Source organism: Podarcis erhardii (assembly GCF_964252035.2).
Source record: "Podarcis erhardii genome assembly, chromosome: 7".
NCBI classification, from domain to species: domain Eukaryota; kingdom Metazoa; phylum Chordata; class Lepidosauria; order Squamata; family Lacertidae; genus Podarcis; species Podarcis erhardii.
Genome location: NC_138511.1, coordinates 67318658 through 67332403, shown reverse-complemented (window position 1 = coordinate 67332403; position 13746 = coordinate 67318658). Strand labels below are relative to the sequence as shown.

Here is a 13746-nt window from a genome sequence, read left to right as displayed (position 1 = left end):
TGCAAGAAATAAGCAAAATAGCTAAAAAGGTACTAGAAGTCACCCTAGAACTGGCCCTACTGAACATCTTCCAAGATAACAATGCCTACTCATACTATAAAGAGCTCATAACCCACCTACTCTCAGCAGCCAGAAACATCATAGCCTGTCAGGGACCTGTCAGGAATAAACATGGAACACTGTTATCATGAAACAGCCTTACTAGAAATGCTAACCAATAGACTTAAACTTACACTGGGACAAATAGAAGACGACACCTTCACTCTGGTATGGCTCCCCTTTATCACATACACAGCCCAACAAGACAACAACATGAACCTACCGACAGCATTCGATTCAATATGGCTAACTTGACCCAACAACCCACACCCACACATAAACAAATTCCACTGCAGCCAACGAAAGACAATCAACAACACCCTAGGCCACACCAACCTCTCTCATCACCAAGGAAACATCATAAGTGAATAGAAAGAAAACATACCCAAATGACGCTGACACAAAAACCCCACACATACACTAAGTAAAAGAACATAAGCTTTGACATCACCCCTCTCCTGTCCCCACCACTTTTCTTCCCAGCCCTATACTTCATATAACGCCAATGTCTCACAACAAATGTAACTGATCTGTAGAAAACACAACCTGAAGAAACAGACAATGCATGTGCTTTTGTACATGAGGAAAATCTTTAATAAAAAATATTTTTTTAAAAAAATGCAGATTACTGGCTTGAGTTGCTTTTAGAACTCATATAATCGCTGCTCTAAAAAAGCTGCATGGGTTGCCAGCTCATTTCCAGGCCCAATTCAAGGTCAAAATCTATCTGTTTGACCAGGCATATTACAGTTGTTATTTTACTCTGCTCCGATTTGGCTTTTTGTGGTCTCTAATTGTTCTTATATTTGTGTTATTTCTATATCCTAATGTCTCCTTTTGGATATTTAAAAGGGGTCAAAAAGGGAGGCAGACTGCATTATCTTAATCTTTGTGGGTTCCTTTTTTTTTTTTTTTTACAGACTCTTCTTTTCAATTCTTTTAAGTAGGCTTTGCTATAATAGGGTCAAAAGCTGATTTGAAAATAATCGCTCATTGGGAGTGAGGAGAGAGAACGGGAGGATTTAAGACCAAGCTGTGCATTTCATACCATTAATTGAAACCCTCTGTGAGATAATGTGTTCCTTCTCCTGTCTGAACCCTCCTCCCTCCCTCCCTTACACTGCTATTAAAACCATCCTCTCCACTTTCCTTTTGGCCAACTAGACCCTGGATGAGATTATGGCAACAGTGAGAAAGGAGGGGGTCTGCTCTGCCTTCCCTTCCTCCACTTCCTTTATGGGCTCTATGGTGCCATATCTGTCTTTCACTTAAAGAAGCAGCAGCAGACTGTGTTTTAGTAATAGTTAAAAGATCAATGAAATAAAAACAAAACAGGGTCACTCACCACTAGGGATAGGGGGGATTTTAGATTCAATTTGCATTTAAAGATGAATCTACCTACGGTAATTTGAACTTTCCCAAATAATACAACAACAAAAACAAAACAAAAAATTCACTTCTTTGAATTTTGCACCACAATGCTGCAGCCAAGCCATGTGTGCAAAAACCGCAAAGTGAACATAGTGCAAATAACATACAGAACTGGATAATGTTAAGGGAAAGTTTTTTGCAAAAATGTATATATTAGGCATAACTGCATACCAAACGTGTGTATCAAAAGAAATTCACATTAAAGTGATGATGAATTTTCATGGAGACTTTATAAACACACACACAATTATGTGGAAATGTGGAGAACTGAATTTGAGACTGGAAAAAAGAGGGAGAGAAACTGAAATGGGCAGATTCTCCAATCCCTATGCACCACAAAAGAATCAGCCCTCTGGTATGGACAGAACCTAGTCAGATGTACATATAGAAATAGTGCAATACTCCTGATAGTGTTGGGAGCAGCCTCATGGCAGCAGAGTCTCTAACACTTGCCAGCAGGGACAGGCGCAAGGCAGTGGCAAAGTCAGGGCTGTGGGGATGAACTAGTGGGAGCGTCAGATTGGCTCCATGGGTGTGCCTCTTAAAATGTGCATGCAGGGTTAACACACAGCTTGGAAGCCAAAGAGAGCACTGGCTCCCTGCTGGATAAGCACAGCTTACCCTTGGTTATAATCGCAATGAGACCCTCAGTTTTGTAATGTAAGAATGCTAAGTTTATCTAAGGAAATGCATACTTGTTAGGAAAGAGCCTGTCTAATCCAGGTGGAGAGATGAATCATAGAATCATAGAGTTGGAAGAGACCACAAGGGCCATCGAGTCCAACCCCCTGCCAAGCAGGAAACACCATCAGAGCACTCCTGACATATGGTCGTCAAGCCTCTGCTTAAAGACCTCCAAAGAAGGAGACTCCACCACACTCCTTGGCAGCAAATTCCACTGTCGAACAGCTCTCACTGTCAGGAAGTTCTTCCTAATGTTTAGGTGGAATCTTTTTTCTTGTAGTTTGGAACCATTGCTCCGTGTCCGCTTCTCTGGAGCAGCAGAAAACAACCTTTCTCCCTCCTCTATGTGACATCCTTTTATATATTTGAACATGGCTATCATATCACCCCTTAACCTCCTCTTCTCCAGGCTAAACATGCCCAGCTCCCTTAGCCGTTCCTCATAAGGCATCGTTTCCAGGCCTTTGACCATTTTGGTTGCCCTCCTCTGGACACGTTCCAGTTTGTCAGTGTCCTTGAACTGTGGTGCCCAGAACTGGACACAGTACTCCAGGTGAGGTCTGACCAGAGCAGAATATAGTGGCACTATTACTTCCCTTGATCTAGATGCTATACTCCTATTGATGCAGCCCAGAATTGCATTGGCTTTTTTAGCTGCCGCGTCACACTGTTGGCTCATGTCAAGTTTGTGGTCAACCAAGACTCCTAGATCCTTTTCACATGTACTGCTCTCAAGCCAGGTGTCACCCATCTTGTATTTGTGCCTCTCATTTTTTTTTGCCCAAGTGCAATACTTTACATTTCTCCCTGTTAAAATTCATCTTGTTTGTTTGGGCCCAGTTCTCTAATCTGTCAAGGTCGTTTTGAAGTGTGATCCTGTCCTCTGGGGTGTTAGCCACCCCTCCCAGTTTGGTGTCATCTGCAAATTTGATCAGGATGCCCTTGAGTCCATCATCCAAGTCGTTGATAAAGATGTTGAATAAGACCGGGCCCAAGACAGAACCCTGTGGCACCCCACTAGTCACTCTTCTCCAGGATGAAGAGGAACCATTGATGAGCACCCTTTGGGTTCGGTCAGTCAGCCAGTTACAAATCCACTGAGTGGTAGCATAGTCAAGTCCGCATTTTACCAGCTTCTTTACGAGAATATCATGAGGCACCTTGTCAAATGCCTTGCTGAAATCAAGGTAGACTACATCCACTGCGTTCCCTTCATCTAACAGGCTTGTAATTCTGTCAAAAAACAAGATCAGGTTAGTCTGAGCCATGTGCCTGCACTTTGCTCTCGGCAGGAGAGACATAAAAAGATGTCTCCTCTCCCAATGTGAAGATGAATGAGAAGGGGAAAGAAAATGAGGAAAGCAACCCCGAGAGTATCAGTCTAGCACCCGAAGAAAGGTCAGCACATGTTGAAGGACAGCCCCAGGGCAGGCATGGCCAAACTTGGCCCTCCAGCTGTTTTGGGACTACAATTCCCATCATCCCTGACCACTGGTCCTGTGAGCTAGGGGTGATGGGAGTTGTAGTCCCAAAACAGCTGGAGGGCCAAGTTTGGCCATGCCTGGTCTAGGGAGCTTGGAGGTTCCTCTCTCTCTCTCTCCTCTTTCTCCCCATGCAGACACATGCTGAGTTGCCATTCAATACAAGCTGAGTTGCAATCCAACACTGAAAACATAGATCTTGCATTGGTCTCCCACTAAGCAGCAGCTATTGTTGCTGCTCTGCTTACCAGCCAAGTCGCTGCTGGGCAGCGTTAGGGGCCACCCATCTGGAAACAGTTCTTAAGGTGCAGGAGCACCTTTTTTCATGTGATCACCCTACTGAGGACATCCAAGGTTGTGGGGTTTTTTAAAAGAAAATATATTATTATAAATTTTTGGTGCTAGAGCTTGTGGGTGCAGAAGTTCTAGATTTAGTGTTAGATTTTAATCAAGGTTGGGGGAGTTAAACTGCAAACACTGAACTCCCAGATCCAGTAAAGATTCAAGATGGAAACAACACATGCTGGCTTCCTCCTGAAGTAATTGGCTGACAATGGCTGAATCGTTAACCTAACAAAAGATGAGTCATCATGACGTCCAGTGCCAGACAGCAAGAGGGATGGAGCCCCTGCTCCAGCTGTGTGTTAGTGGGCAGAGACAAAAAATGGTTTAGAATTTCTGTTCGGATGATGGAGGCTGGAGGGGGGTAGTTTCACTGGGTTAGCGGTGAAAAGGAAGAAGAATGGGGGTGAAAAGCACCATGTGGGCTGACTGCAACAGGCTGCAACCAAGAGACAGGGAGCATGGCTGATTTCTCTGTTCTTAGACCCAAGCCTGCTATGTCTATGGGAGAAGCAAGTGGCCCTCTTGGAGTGTAATGCATTGACCCAGGTATACTCAGGTTGTATATATGTGTAAATAAAGCATATAGCATAAAGACACCAGTCTCCGCAGTGCCCCATTTTCCAAAAGGAAACACAAACAAAGTGTGCTTGCAACCCTGTTGGCTGCAATTTTATAAACAGTTTCTTATGAGGACTACATCTTGTTACTTATCCTGGGCCCATCAGTTTGATGAAGGGTGTTGAGATATAAACACTCCATCAAATAAAACAAATTATAAAAAAAAAACCTTCTGGAAGCACTGATCTTTGTGATCAGTTCCCTGGCTTCAGTTGGCTTTCCTCAGACTTCATCTGAGCGCAATCCCCCCGTGAAGCCTGAATCTGACACTGGCAGCAGCTGACTTACATCCTATGGTCAACTTCAACAGCACCATATCTCCCTGGACATTGTCATGGCTCAGTGTGAAGTTTGGAGCAAGTGGAGGGATTGAGAAGGAGCTCGTTTTCCCCATTAGCATGAAGAAAGGCAGGCAGCATGAGTCAGCTGCAAGCTAGGCCTCTTGGCATTTCCACAGTATGAGCTGGCACCGTGATGCACAGCGTTGGTACATTCTGACACAGCAGTAGGAAAAGTCACCAGGCTGGTTAAGGGAAACAGTACTGGCTTGGGGATCACTGCCAGGAGTATTTCAAGCAGAGGTGTTTGTTTGTTTTTTGAAAGACTTGCTTGCTTATTTGTGTTGCCTCCTCATGGAGCATCTCAGCAACTTGTCACACTGGGGCAACAATGGCATAATGGCACTTACTTCTGCGGAAACGTGTGTAGATTTGCACTGTACATCTAAAACCTGCCATCCAAGTACTTTGAGGAAAGGTTGAAGGAGTTCCGTGTGCTGCAGGAGAAATGACTGAGAGGCAACAGAACATAAAAAGAGCCCTGCTAGATCAGGTCAAAGGTCCGGCATCCAGTGGCCAACCAGATGTCTCCTCCGAGAAACCCACAAGGAACAGAAAGCAACAGCAATCTCCCCACTTGTGATTCCCAGAAATGGATATTCAGAGGTATACTGCTTCCAACAGTGGAGGGATAACAACGTAATCATGGCTGGGGTGGTGGGGATGACAAGACTATAGTCCTGACCGAAGCACACTAAGAGCTCATCCAGACTTACGTTTGTCTCCTGCCTAGAAAGAACAGGTCCTGGTGGTTTTCCAGTTGCACCTGTGCCTAGAAAGTGTGGGACAAGTGGCTTTGCTCTAGCCCCGCCACTTTCCCCCAGAAAACCTGCAGAACCCGATTGACGTATACCACTGAAGATTGGGCTTTTGGGGAGGAAAGTGTTGGGGCAAGGGCAAGTCTGGATGAGTCATATGTTCTGATGAAGTCAAGCAGACTTGCTTCTGAGTAAGCATGAATAGGGCTGCATCATGCAGGGGCGGTTCTCTACGTTACAATTGAATTGTGACTTGAGGCTTGGTGTGCCCATTATTGACTCTTTGACAGTGTTCTAAGTGCATGACACTGGGGAGTTTTATGCGTCAGTTTTGGTGAGCTGCAGCATCAGTTTCCTCCCACTCCCAGATCTTACTAAGGTGCACACTGCAAATAAATGGTGTTTGTTTTTCCTTAAGAAACATTTTTCAAAACATATTGGGAACAAAACATACCAACCTGTGCGTCTGCCATTAGGTGTATTTTCTGTTGGCCTCTCCAAACATTTTTTATTCTGCACTTGCAATGACTGGTGTTCATTAAGGTATTAGGAGGCATTCACAGCTTCTGCACTGTGCTGCAACCCTGATCAGATTCATTCCCAGCCCATATTGCTACCAGGATGTGGCTTTGGGTTGTTTGGTTGTTTGACGTGATCTCATGTGTGGGGCAGATGGAGACACAGCTGCATCAGCTACACAACAATTCCCTGTGGCAAACTCAATCCCACAGCAGATAACACGCAAATAGCATCTTTGCCATCCTGCTAGTGGTCAAGTGCTTGGGAAGTGCTCTCCAAAGCACTTTGCAAGCCCTGTACTCGGCAAATCCTGAATGCTGAGCAAAGGGCTTGCAAAGCCTCCTGCACTGCTCTTCCCAAGTGTCAGACAACCAGCTGTCTGCTGGGTGCTTGGGAAGCACCACAAGGGATTTATGGATGATTGACAGGTGGGTTGTCCCACCCTCCTGTCAACATTGACCCATGAAGGTAGGGACAATGATTCCACCAGCCTAAAAGGTTTCTCCACTCTTTACTTACCAGCTTCTCAGCCTACTTCAAGCATCTGTCAACGCCTTACCAGCACACATTCACGTTCCCATAAATCAGCCAGCCTCCACTTTGCGTCATGTGCCTTTATTTTATTTTCAGCTGCAGAAATCTACTCAATAAGCACTTTTAATTTCAATGACACTCCTCCAGATTCATATGATTTTGTGATCGTGGCTATTTAGCATTCCTACACATGCCCTCTTGAAAGCAATCCCCAATGAGACTTACTCCCAGGTAAGCATGCACAGGTGTTCAACCACAGGGAGGGAGAAAATCACACTTTCAAAGTATTTCCCATTGTTTATTTGCAAAGCTATCACCCAGATGCTGGGGTGTGCTTTGTGTGTCTCACCTCTTCCATCTGACTTAAGTCAACCACCTTCAGAACAATGAAGACAATGTTTATTTGGGTATAAACCATGTGACTTTTTTTCCAGCTGGTGCCTGTAGCAAAATATGTACATTTGTTCCAACAGAGCCCAAATGCCGCATCAGCAGGGCAGGAGCCCTTCGCCAGAAACATATGGGAGGCAAAGATTACGTAACAGACCAGCTGCCTGATTATCTCTTCCACATTAAGGTAGTCCCTGCAGCACTTTCATGAAATAGCAATTTATTTATCTATTTATTTCTAAAACAAACACACCAGCAAATACCTTTGAGTTCCTTTATAAAAGAGGAGAGTGGACATATCATTTTATCCCTACTAGGCGAAGATAACAGGAGTCCCTTTCTGATGCCAAAGGTCGGGGTGGAGGGGAGAAACAGCTTCAAAATTTCCTATCCTTTACATTCTTTAAATGGATTGCTGTACAGGAAGGGGAAATATTGTAACTGAATAGGGTATCCAGATGCAAAAGAGAGGGCTCCTGCACCTTTAATAACTTCATGACCAGCTATAGTTGCTGAAATTCCCTTTTCTACATTGCTACTAAAAGTACAGGAGCCCTGTCCTCTTTTGCGCCTGGTAACCATGCAAGACAGCTAGGTCAGAACCAGTACCTCTCACACCCTCATTATCCAAACCACATGAATCCCAATTTTCTTTGCTCTATGTCAGGGCTGTCCAACAGGTCGATTGCGATCTACTGGTCGATCACAGAGTGTCCGTGGTCAATCCTGGTCGATCGCGAGACACTGACCCCCCCCCAAAAAAAAATCAACAAATTTTGCTCCCTAAAAGAAGTTCAACAACTAAGGTCAATACAATGGGTAGATCACTGCCAGTGTTTTTTTAGTGCAAGTAGATCACAGTCTCTCGGAAGCTGGACATCCCTGCTCTATATGAATGCAACTCTGTGGTTGAAAGCATGCATTTATCCAAATTGCTAGTGGTTGGCAGTCTGGCCCTTTCTTAGGCTGCAATCCTATCCACATTTGAACACAGTAGGACTTACTTCTGAGTGGACCTATATAGGACTGCACTGTATATGTTCCAGAGAAAGAGAAGAGGGGTTGAATATTTGGATAATGGTCATTCTTCATACGGTCACTCTTCAATGCATTTAACCCATTCAATATGTCCTTCCAGGGTTTCAACCTGGGGAAAGTGGGGGGGGGGAGTGCTGGGACACAGTGCTTTAAAGTGTGGACCTGTGCCTAGTGTAAGTCTGGGTGAGCCCTTAGTGTGTATTTAAAGCTTCTTATTTCAGAAGCTTTAAATACACACCAATATTTTTTAAAATACTACGTCAAGTCTCTTGAGAAATCTGTGTTCAAAAATGAGAATGTTAAAATTGCTCTCCTGCTGTCCCCACTATTTTTATTGTTGTTCAAACAACCTCTTGTTATCCTGGTGGTTATGATAACATCAGGTTAAATGCAGTGACTTTATTTCAGTCCTGATTTTGCAATCTCCCTCCTTTTTTCTTAAAGGGATTTTCTAGCCCTCTTGCTTTTAAGTCTGGCTGTTATCAAACCCAAGTGGTTTCTCTGGACACTCACATTTCCCCAGTGAGCTCATGCCTCTTCCTGAGCTCCTTTTCTTCCTACTGCACCACTCCGCCTACTATCTCCCCGTGCTTCATGCCTCAATCTCCTTCACTGCTCCAGTTCCTGCAGCAGCACAGCTAGGTAATTTTAGAATGCAGTTCTAACCATGCCTACTCAGAAGTAAGACCAACTGAATCAAATGGGGCATGCTCCCAGGTAAGCGGTGTTAGAATTGCAGTATCTCTGGAATTAATGGTCTTGTCTCCCTACCTCTTTTGATGGCAATGCCTGTTTACTTCATTTACTTCAGAATGTGATTAGCCAAACCTGTGGCGTAGGTCCCCCAACCCCACCCGATGCCCATTCGGCTGAGTGCAGCCCTGGACATTTGCCCCAAAGTCCTACCTAGATGGCACCACCTAAAGCTTAAACTTGGTGAACCTCACAGGTGCCCAAAGCTCCTTGTTGCATTTGATGCAGAAGAGAAACTAGGCTACCTCGCTAGATGCAAAAGCAATCCGAATTCTACAAGAAAACCCCTACAGTTATTTTTGCAGTGAGAAAGTTGTGCAATTTTGTCCAGTATTACTTAGACTGCACAATACATTCCTGTTACATAACGAGTATTTTAGTTTCGAATTCTAAGCACATACTGTAGCCCTACCTAAGAGAAATGCAGCCTGGCTTCGTTTCAGCATTTTCAGAGCCCTGTTTTGACCCCCGTTTTGAAATCTGATTCAATCTGTTCCTTTGTCAAAGCAGCTGAAAGTGGAACTAATACAAAAGTACAAAGCTGGCATTTCTTCACCCCATATACCCAAACCTGTTGGATACAGAGGATCAAGGGCACAATATCCAGTGGATATTCTGCACCCATTCATTACCCTGTAAGATTCTAAATGGCAAAGCAACGCCAACATCTACATTAAAAGTGCAATAAAAGTATTTCAGAAGTTCCCATCAGCTAACCAGCAAGAGGCAAAATCTAGCCCCCATAAAGACCAGGATAGATTCTCAATATGAGAAATTATAGTGTTTCTGATGTTCAGAACAGCAGGTCAGTCCAACTCAGGTCAGTAAGTGCTAGACAAGAGGCTAAAGAAGAGCTCTAATACAATCATTGTAGGAAGTTCCTGCTTAGTCCCCCTTAACGCCATTGTCCAAAACAGCAGGAAGGAGCAATTCGTGGTACCTCTTGTCTTGGTTGCAGTTCGATAGCAGTTTTCCCCTGGTGTACAAAGGAAGCTTTTGTTATGTACAAGGGCAAAATTAAGGCCAATTTCTTGGATCCAGTAAGCGGAAATGTGATGGTGAGGGGAGAGCAGAAGCCAAGCATGACCAGCAGCCTTGCTGGGTAAAAGAAGCACCAGCGTTGAGGAAGATCTAGCAGCGGAGTGTCAGGTGAAGGTCAAGTCTGTCAATCAGGTGCTTACCTTTGGGCAAGCCTACTGCTCCACATCACTAAAGTCCCATGGCTGGACAAGCAACTTCAAGGTGGAATCTTTGGCAGACAACTTGGAAGCCAAGCCAAAAAAAATCAGAGGGATGGGACTTGCTCTTCTCCTCCTGAACCAAAATTTCTTTCTTCAAAGCCCCATGGGTACTAGCAGAGTTAAGGAGGGGCAATGTCAAGTCACAAAAAACTGTCTGCTTTTAAGAGTTATGCAAAGATGAAATGTTTCCAAGTTCTGCAGAATCCAGAAGCTCTCCCAGGCCCTGGACTAAAGAGGATGAGTTTCTACAAAACAGATGGGTACTTTTCGATTGCATAAGAACCAGCAGACTCAACAGCCTCTCTCCAGCTGCTGCCAAAATGGCTGCCTAGACATATCCATGTCGCCCATTTTGCTCTGGGTCCTCTCTAGAATGCAGTGCAGAGGCCTCCTGTGGTAACAGACATTGCTAAAAGTCAAAACTGAAGCACCCAACTGCTCGACTCCTGGTAAAAAGGACTCATTGGCTAGGAGCAGAAGGTGCTGTTTTTTGCTTCCTAAAGGCCAGCGGTCTAGGACTGGTTCTCACCATCATCTCACCCTCTGACCGTCAGAGCAAAAAAGCCAGTTCTGGAACAACTTCAAAGCTTCAGCAGACCAGTTCAAGAGCAGCAGAGCAGCAGCTGAATCTGGGGCTGGTTGCAAGCCAAACTTATCCAAACCAAACGAAAGTCAATGAATGAGATGGTCATGAGAATTAGATGTCTCCTACAGTTGAGCCCAAGGCCAAGAGATCTGATGACGACGAGCAGCTGGAAAAGAGTCACACTATACATCTGAAGCATATTTAACTCCCCCCAAAGAATCTAGGAACTGTAGTTTACTCCTTCACAGACCTTTTCAGCACCTTTAACAAATTATAGTTGCCAGGATTCCTTGGGGGAAGTCATATACTTTAAATGTGCATTAAGTATGCTTTAAATGCATAATGTGGATCTGCCTGGAGAGACCTGTTTGCCACAAGCAGATGGGGAAGGAAGGAAGGATGCTCACCAACATCATCATCACACCCTCCTGCTCTGGGGGGCTCGGGAAACGGTCCCCATTCTTGGAGGAAAATTCTGCAAGGAAGACCCTCTGCACGCTTACTAGCACCCGTCGCCTTCCACCCCACCCTCCTAGCGACTCTCCCCCCCACCCAGCGGGTGGCAGAGGGGTGCAGCGCCCCGCCCCACTTCTAAGGCCGGGTTCGCCGGGGCTGATGGGGAGAAGGAGCTGCCCCCTGCTGGATCCTCTTGAAGGGGGACTCGGGCGGCTCCGGGGCGCCCCCTCGGCCGCGGCGCGTTCTGCAGTCCGCCCAAGGCACGCAGCTGCTCAGTCCCAGCGCCGAAGCCAGCAAGGCGGGCGGCCTGGCTTTCTTGCAGCGCCGCAGGCTCTTCTTCAGGCGCTGCCCGTGCGCGGTCAGGTAGAGCTCGGCCTGCGCCACGCCGCTGCCCAGGCGGCCCAGGCTCTCGGCGCGGTTGGCCATGCGCAGCTCGGCCTCGATGAAGACGCGGTGCAGCTGCTCGACGCGCCTCTCCAGCTCCGACACCAACTGCCGGCGCCCCTCCGCCTCCAGCAGCCGGCGCCGGGCCTCGGCCAGCTCCAACGCGCCCCGCACCGCCGCGGGCAGGGACGAGGCAGAGGCGCCCGCGCCGCGCAACTCCAGCTCGCGGCTGGCGGCGGCGGCGGCGGCGGCCGCCTGCTCAGGCTTCCCGGCCTCCGAGCGGCTGTGCGGCGTCATGGCTTCGCCGGCAGAGGGCGCGGGTCCGCAGCCGGGCATCCAGGCGCGCGCGCTTCCGAGAGCGAGAGGAGCTCACCGCCGCACCTTGGAGAAGCCGCTGCTGCTGCTGGCGAGGCGCCGGGCTCCGCTCTTGACGGGGCTAAGAAGCTCCTTCCCAGGATCGCCTCGGGGATTCGGGGTGCGCTTTCTCTCCCCCGATCCCCCGCCCCGAGGCTCCAGCCAGGGGGCCGGCGGCGGAGGCGTTGCTGCTGCGGCAGCGAGGCGCAGGTCTCGCCGGTCTATGATGTTGTGGCGAAGTGGCGAACGGCTCCGAGCGCTCTTATAACGGGACGGCAGGGCGGGCGGGGTGTTGGCAGGGGGGCGGCTGAGAGATGCCGCCCTGAGCCAGTCATCGAAGCGGCGGGAGCATCACTCAGCCGGCGAATCCCCGCCCGGTGCCTGCCCGCCCACCCGGCTGCAGCCGGTGCGCGTCCCTTCGCCAGTCCCGACCCCGGCTCCCCTCTTCCCGCCTGGCGGTTGCATCACCTTCGCGCACGTCCGCCTGGGGACTCTCTCTGTTTGTCCTCCGCGGACGCCCCTTGCCTCAGTACGGAACAGCTGCTAACCCAGCAGCAACCTGCCGCAGGAGCTTCTGGCCAGACACGTTTTCGCTCTGCTTGGAGGCAGACCAGACCACGCACAAACACACCCCTTTCTCACGACGCCCTTTCCCTCGGCGGATACACACGTGCCAATAGCACACTTTTACTCGAGGCTTCCCCCCCTGCTGAGGGCAAAGTACATTCTTCTGGCAAAGGTGGACAGGCACATTGACTTAACACACACGCTTGCTAATCATGGCAAATTCCCATCCCCATGACCATAAAGAACAGGGAGTGGGTGGCATTGTGGTCTAAACCACTATGCCTCTTGGGCTTGCTGATCAGAAGGTCGGTGGTTCAAATCTGTCCCAGCTTCTGTCAACCTAGCATTTCAAAAGCATGCCGGTGCAAGTAGATAAATAGGTACCGCTACAGTGGGAAATAAAATGGCGTTTCCATGCACTCTGACTTCCGTCCCGGTGTCCCATTGCGGCCAAAGCGGTTTAGTCATGCTGGCCACATGACCCGGAAAGCTGTCTATGGGCAAATGCCGGCTCATTCAGCCTGAAGTGAGATGAGCGCCACACCCCATAGTCACCCTTGACTAGACTCAACCGTCCAGGGGTCCTTTACCTTTACCTTTCACCCATTAACAACTAGGGCTGGTGAAAGAAATCTTAATACAACCCTATCTGTACAAAATTGATTGTTTTATTGCAGTCTTATTGTTCATTGCAATGCATTATGAATTTTACTGTAGTAGTCACAGACCCAGTAAAGCCTGTAAAGATATTAGCTTAAGTTTCATGGTCTATACATTTTCCAAGTAAATGTATTAATTAAACCTATACTTACTTCTGAGGAAATGAACATAGGATTGCACTGTCAATCCAATGAGCTTTCATTGATTAATCAACCAACCAATGACCTACAGAGTAATAAAGCAATAGAAGAAAAATAATGCTGAAAAGTGTTCCCCACACTTGTTATGCAGCTTCCTCTGAAGGAATGGGTTTCCCAAACCCAAAACTGACTGTGCAGGCAGTTTGAAACTGCACCAAAATCCCCATTTTTCCTTAGCTAAAATGCTTTAACTTGAGCTCTTGAGCCGAAACCCAGCTGTATAAACAAGTGCTCAGAGACTTCTCCTTTATCAGTTTGTGACAGCAAGGATGGCCTTGACTGTACCAGTAGAACAGGGAAGACACATCTG

The 13746-nt window shown here is 47.3% G+C and overlaps 1 protein-coding gene across 1 annotated transcript; it reads right to left on the bottom strand.

The window, feature by feature from the left end:
• Positions 1-6872: 6872 nt before the first annotated feature.
• On the bottom strand, positions 6873-12006 carry TRNP1 (TMF1 regulated nuclear protein 1). Its single transcript, XM_081872368.1, has one exon. It carries the CDS (start codon positions 11989-11991, stop codon positions 11407-11409), a length of 585 nt encoding a protein of 194 aa, XP_081728494.1. The 5' UTR covers positions 11992-12006; the 3' UTR covers positions 6873-11406.
• Positions 12007-13746: the final 1740 nt, after the last annotated feature.

Bases quoted from the DNA above. Each gene is read 5' to 3' on its own strand.
- TRNP1 (XM_081872368.1), bottom strand. From the start codon at position 11,991: ATGCCCGGCTGCGGACCCGCGCCCTCTGCCGGCGAAGCCATGACGCCG.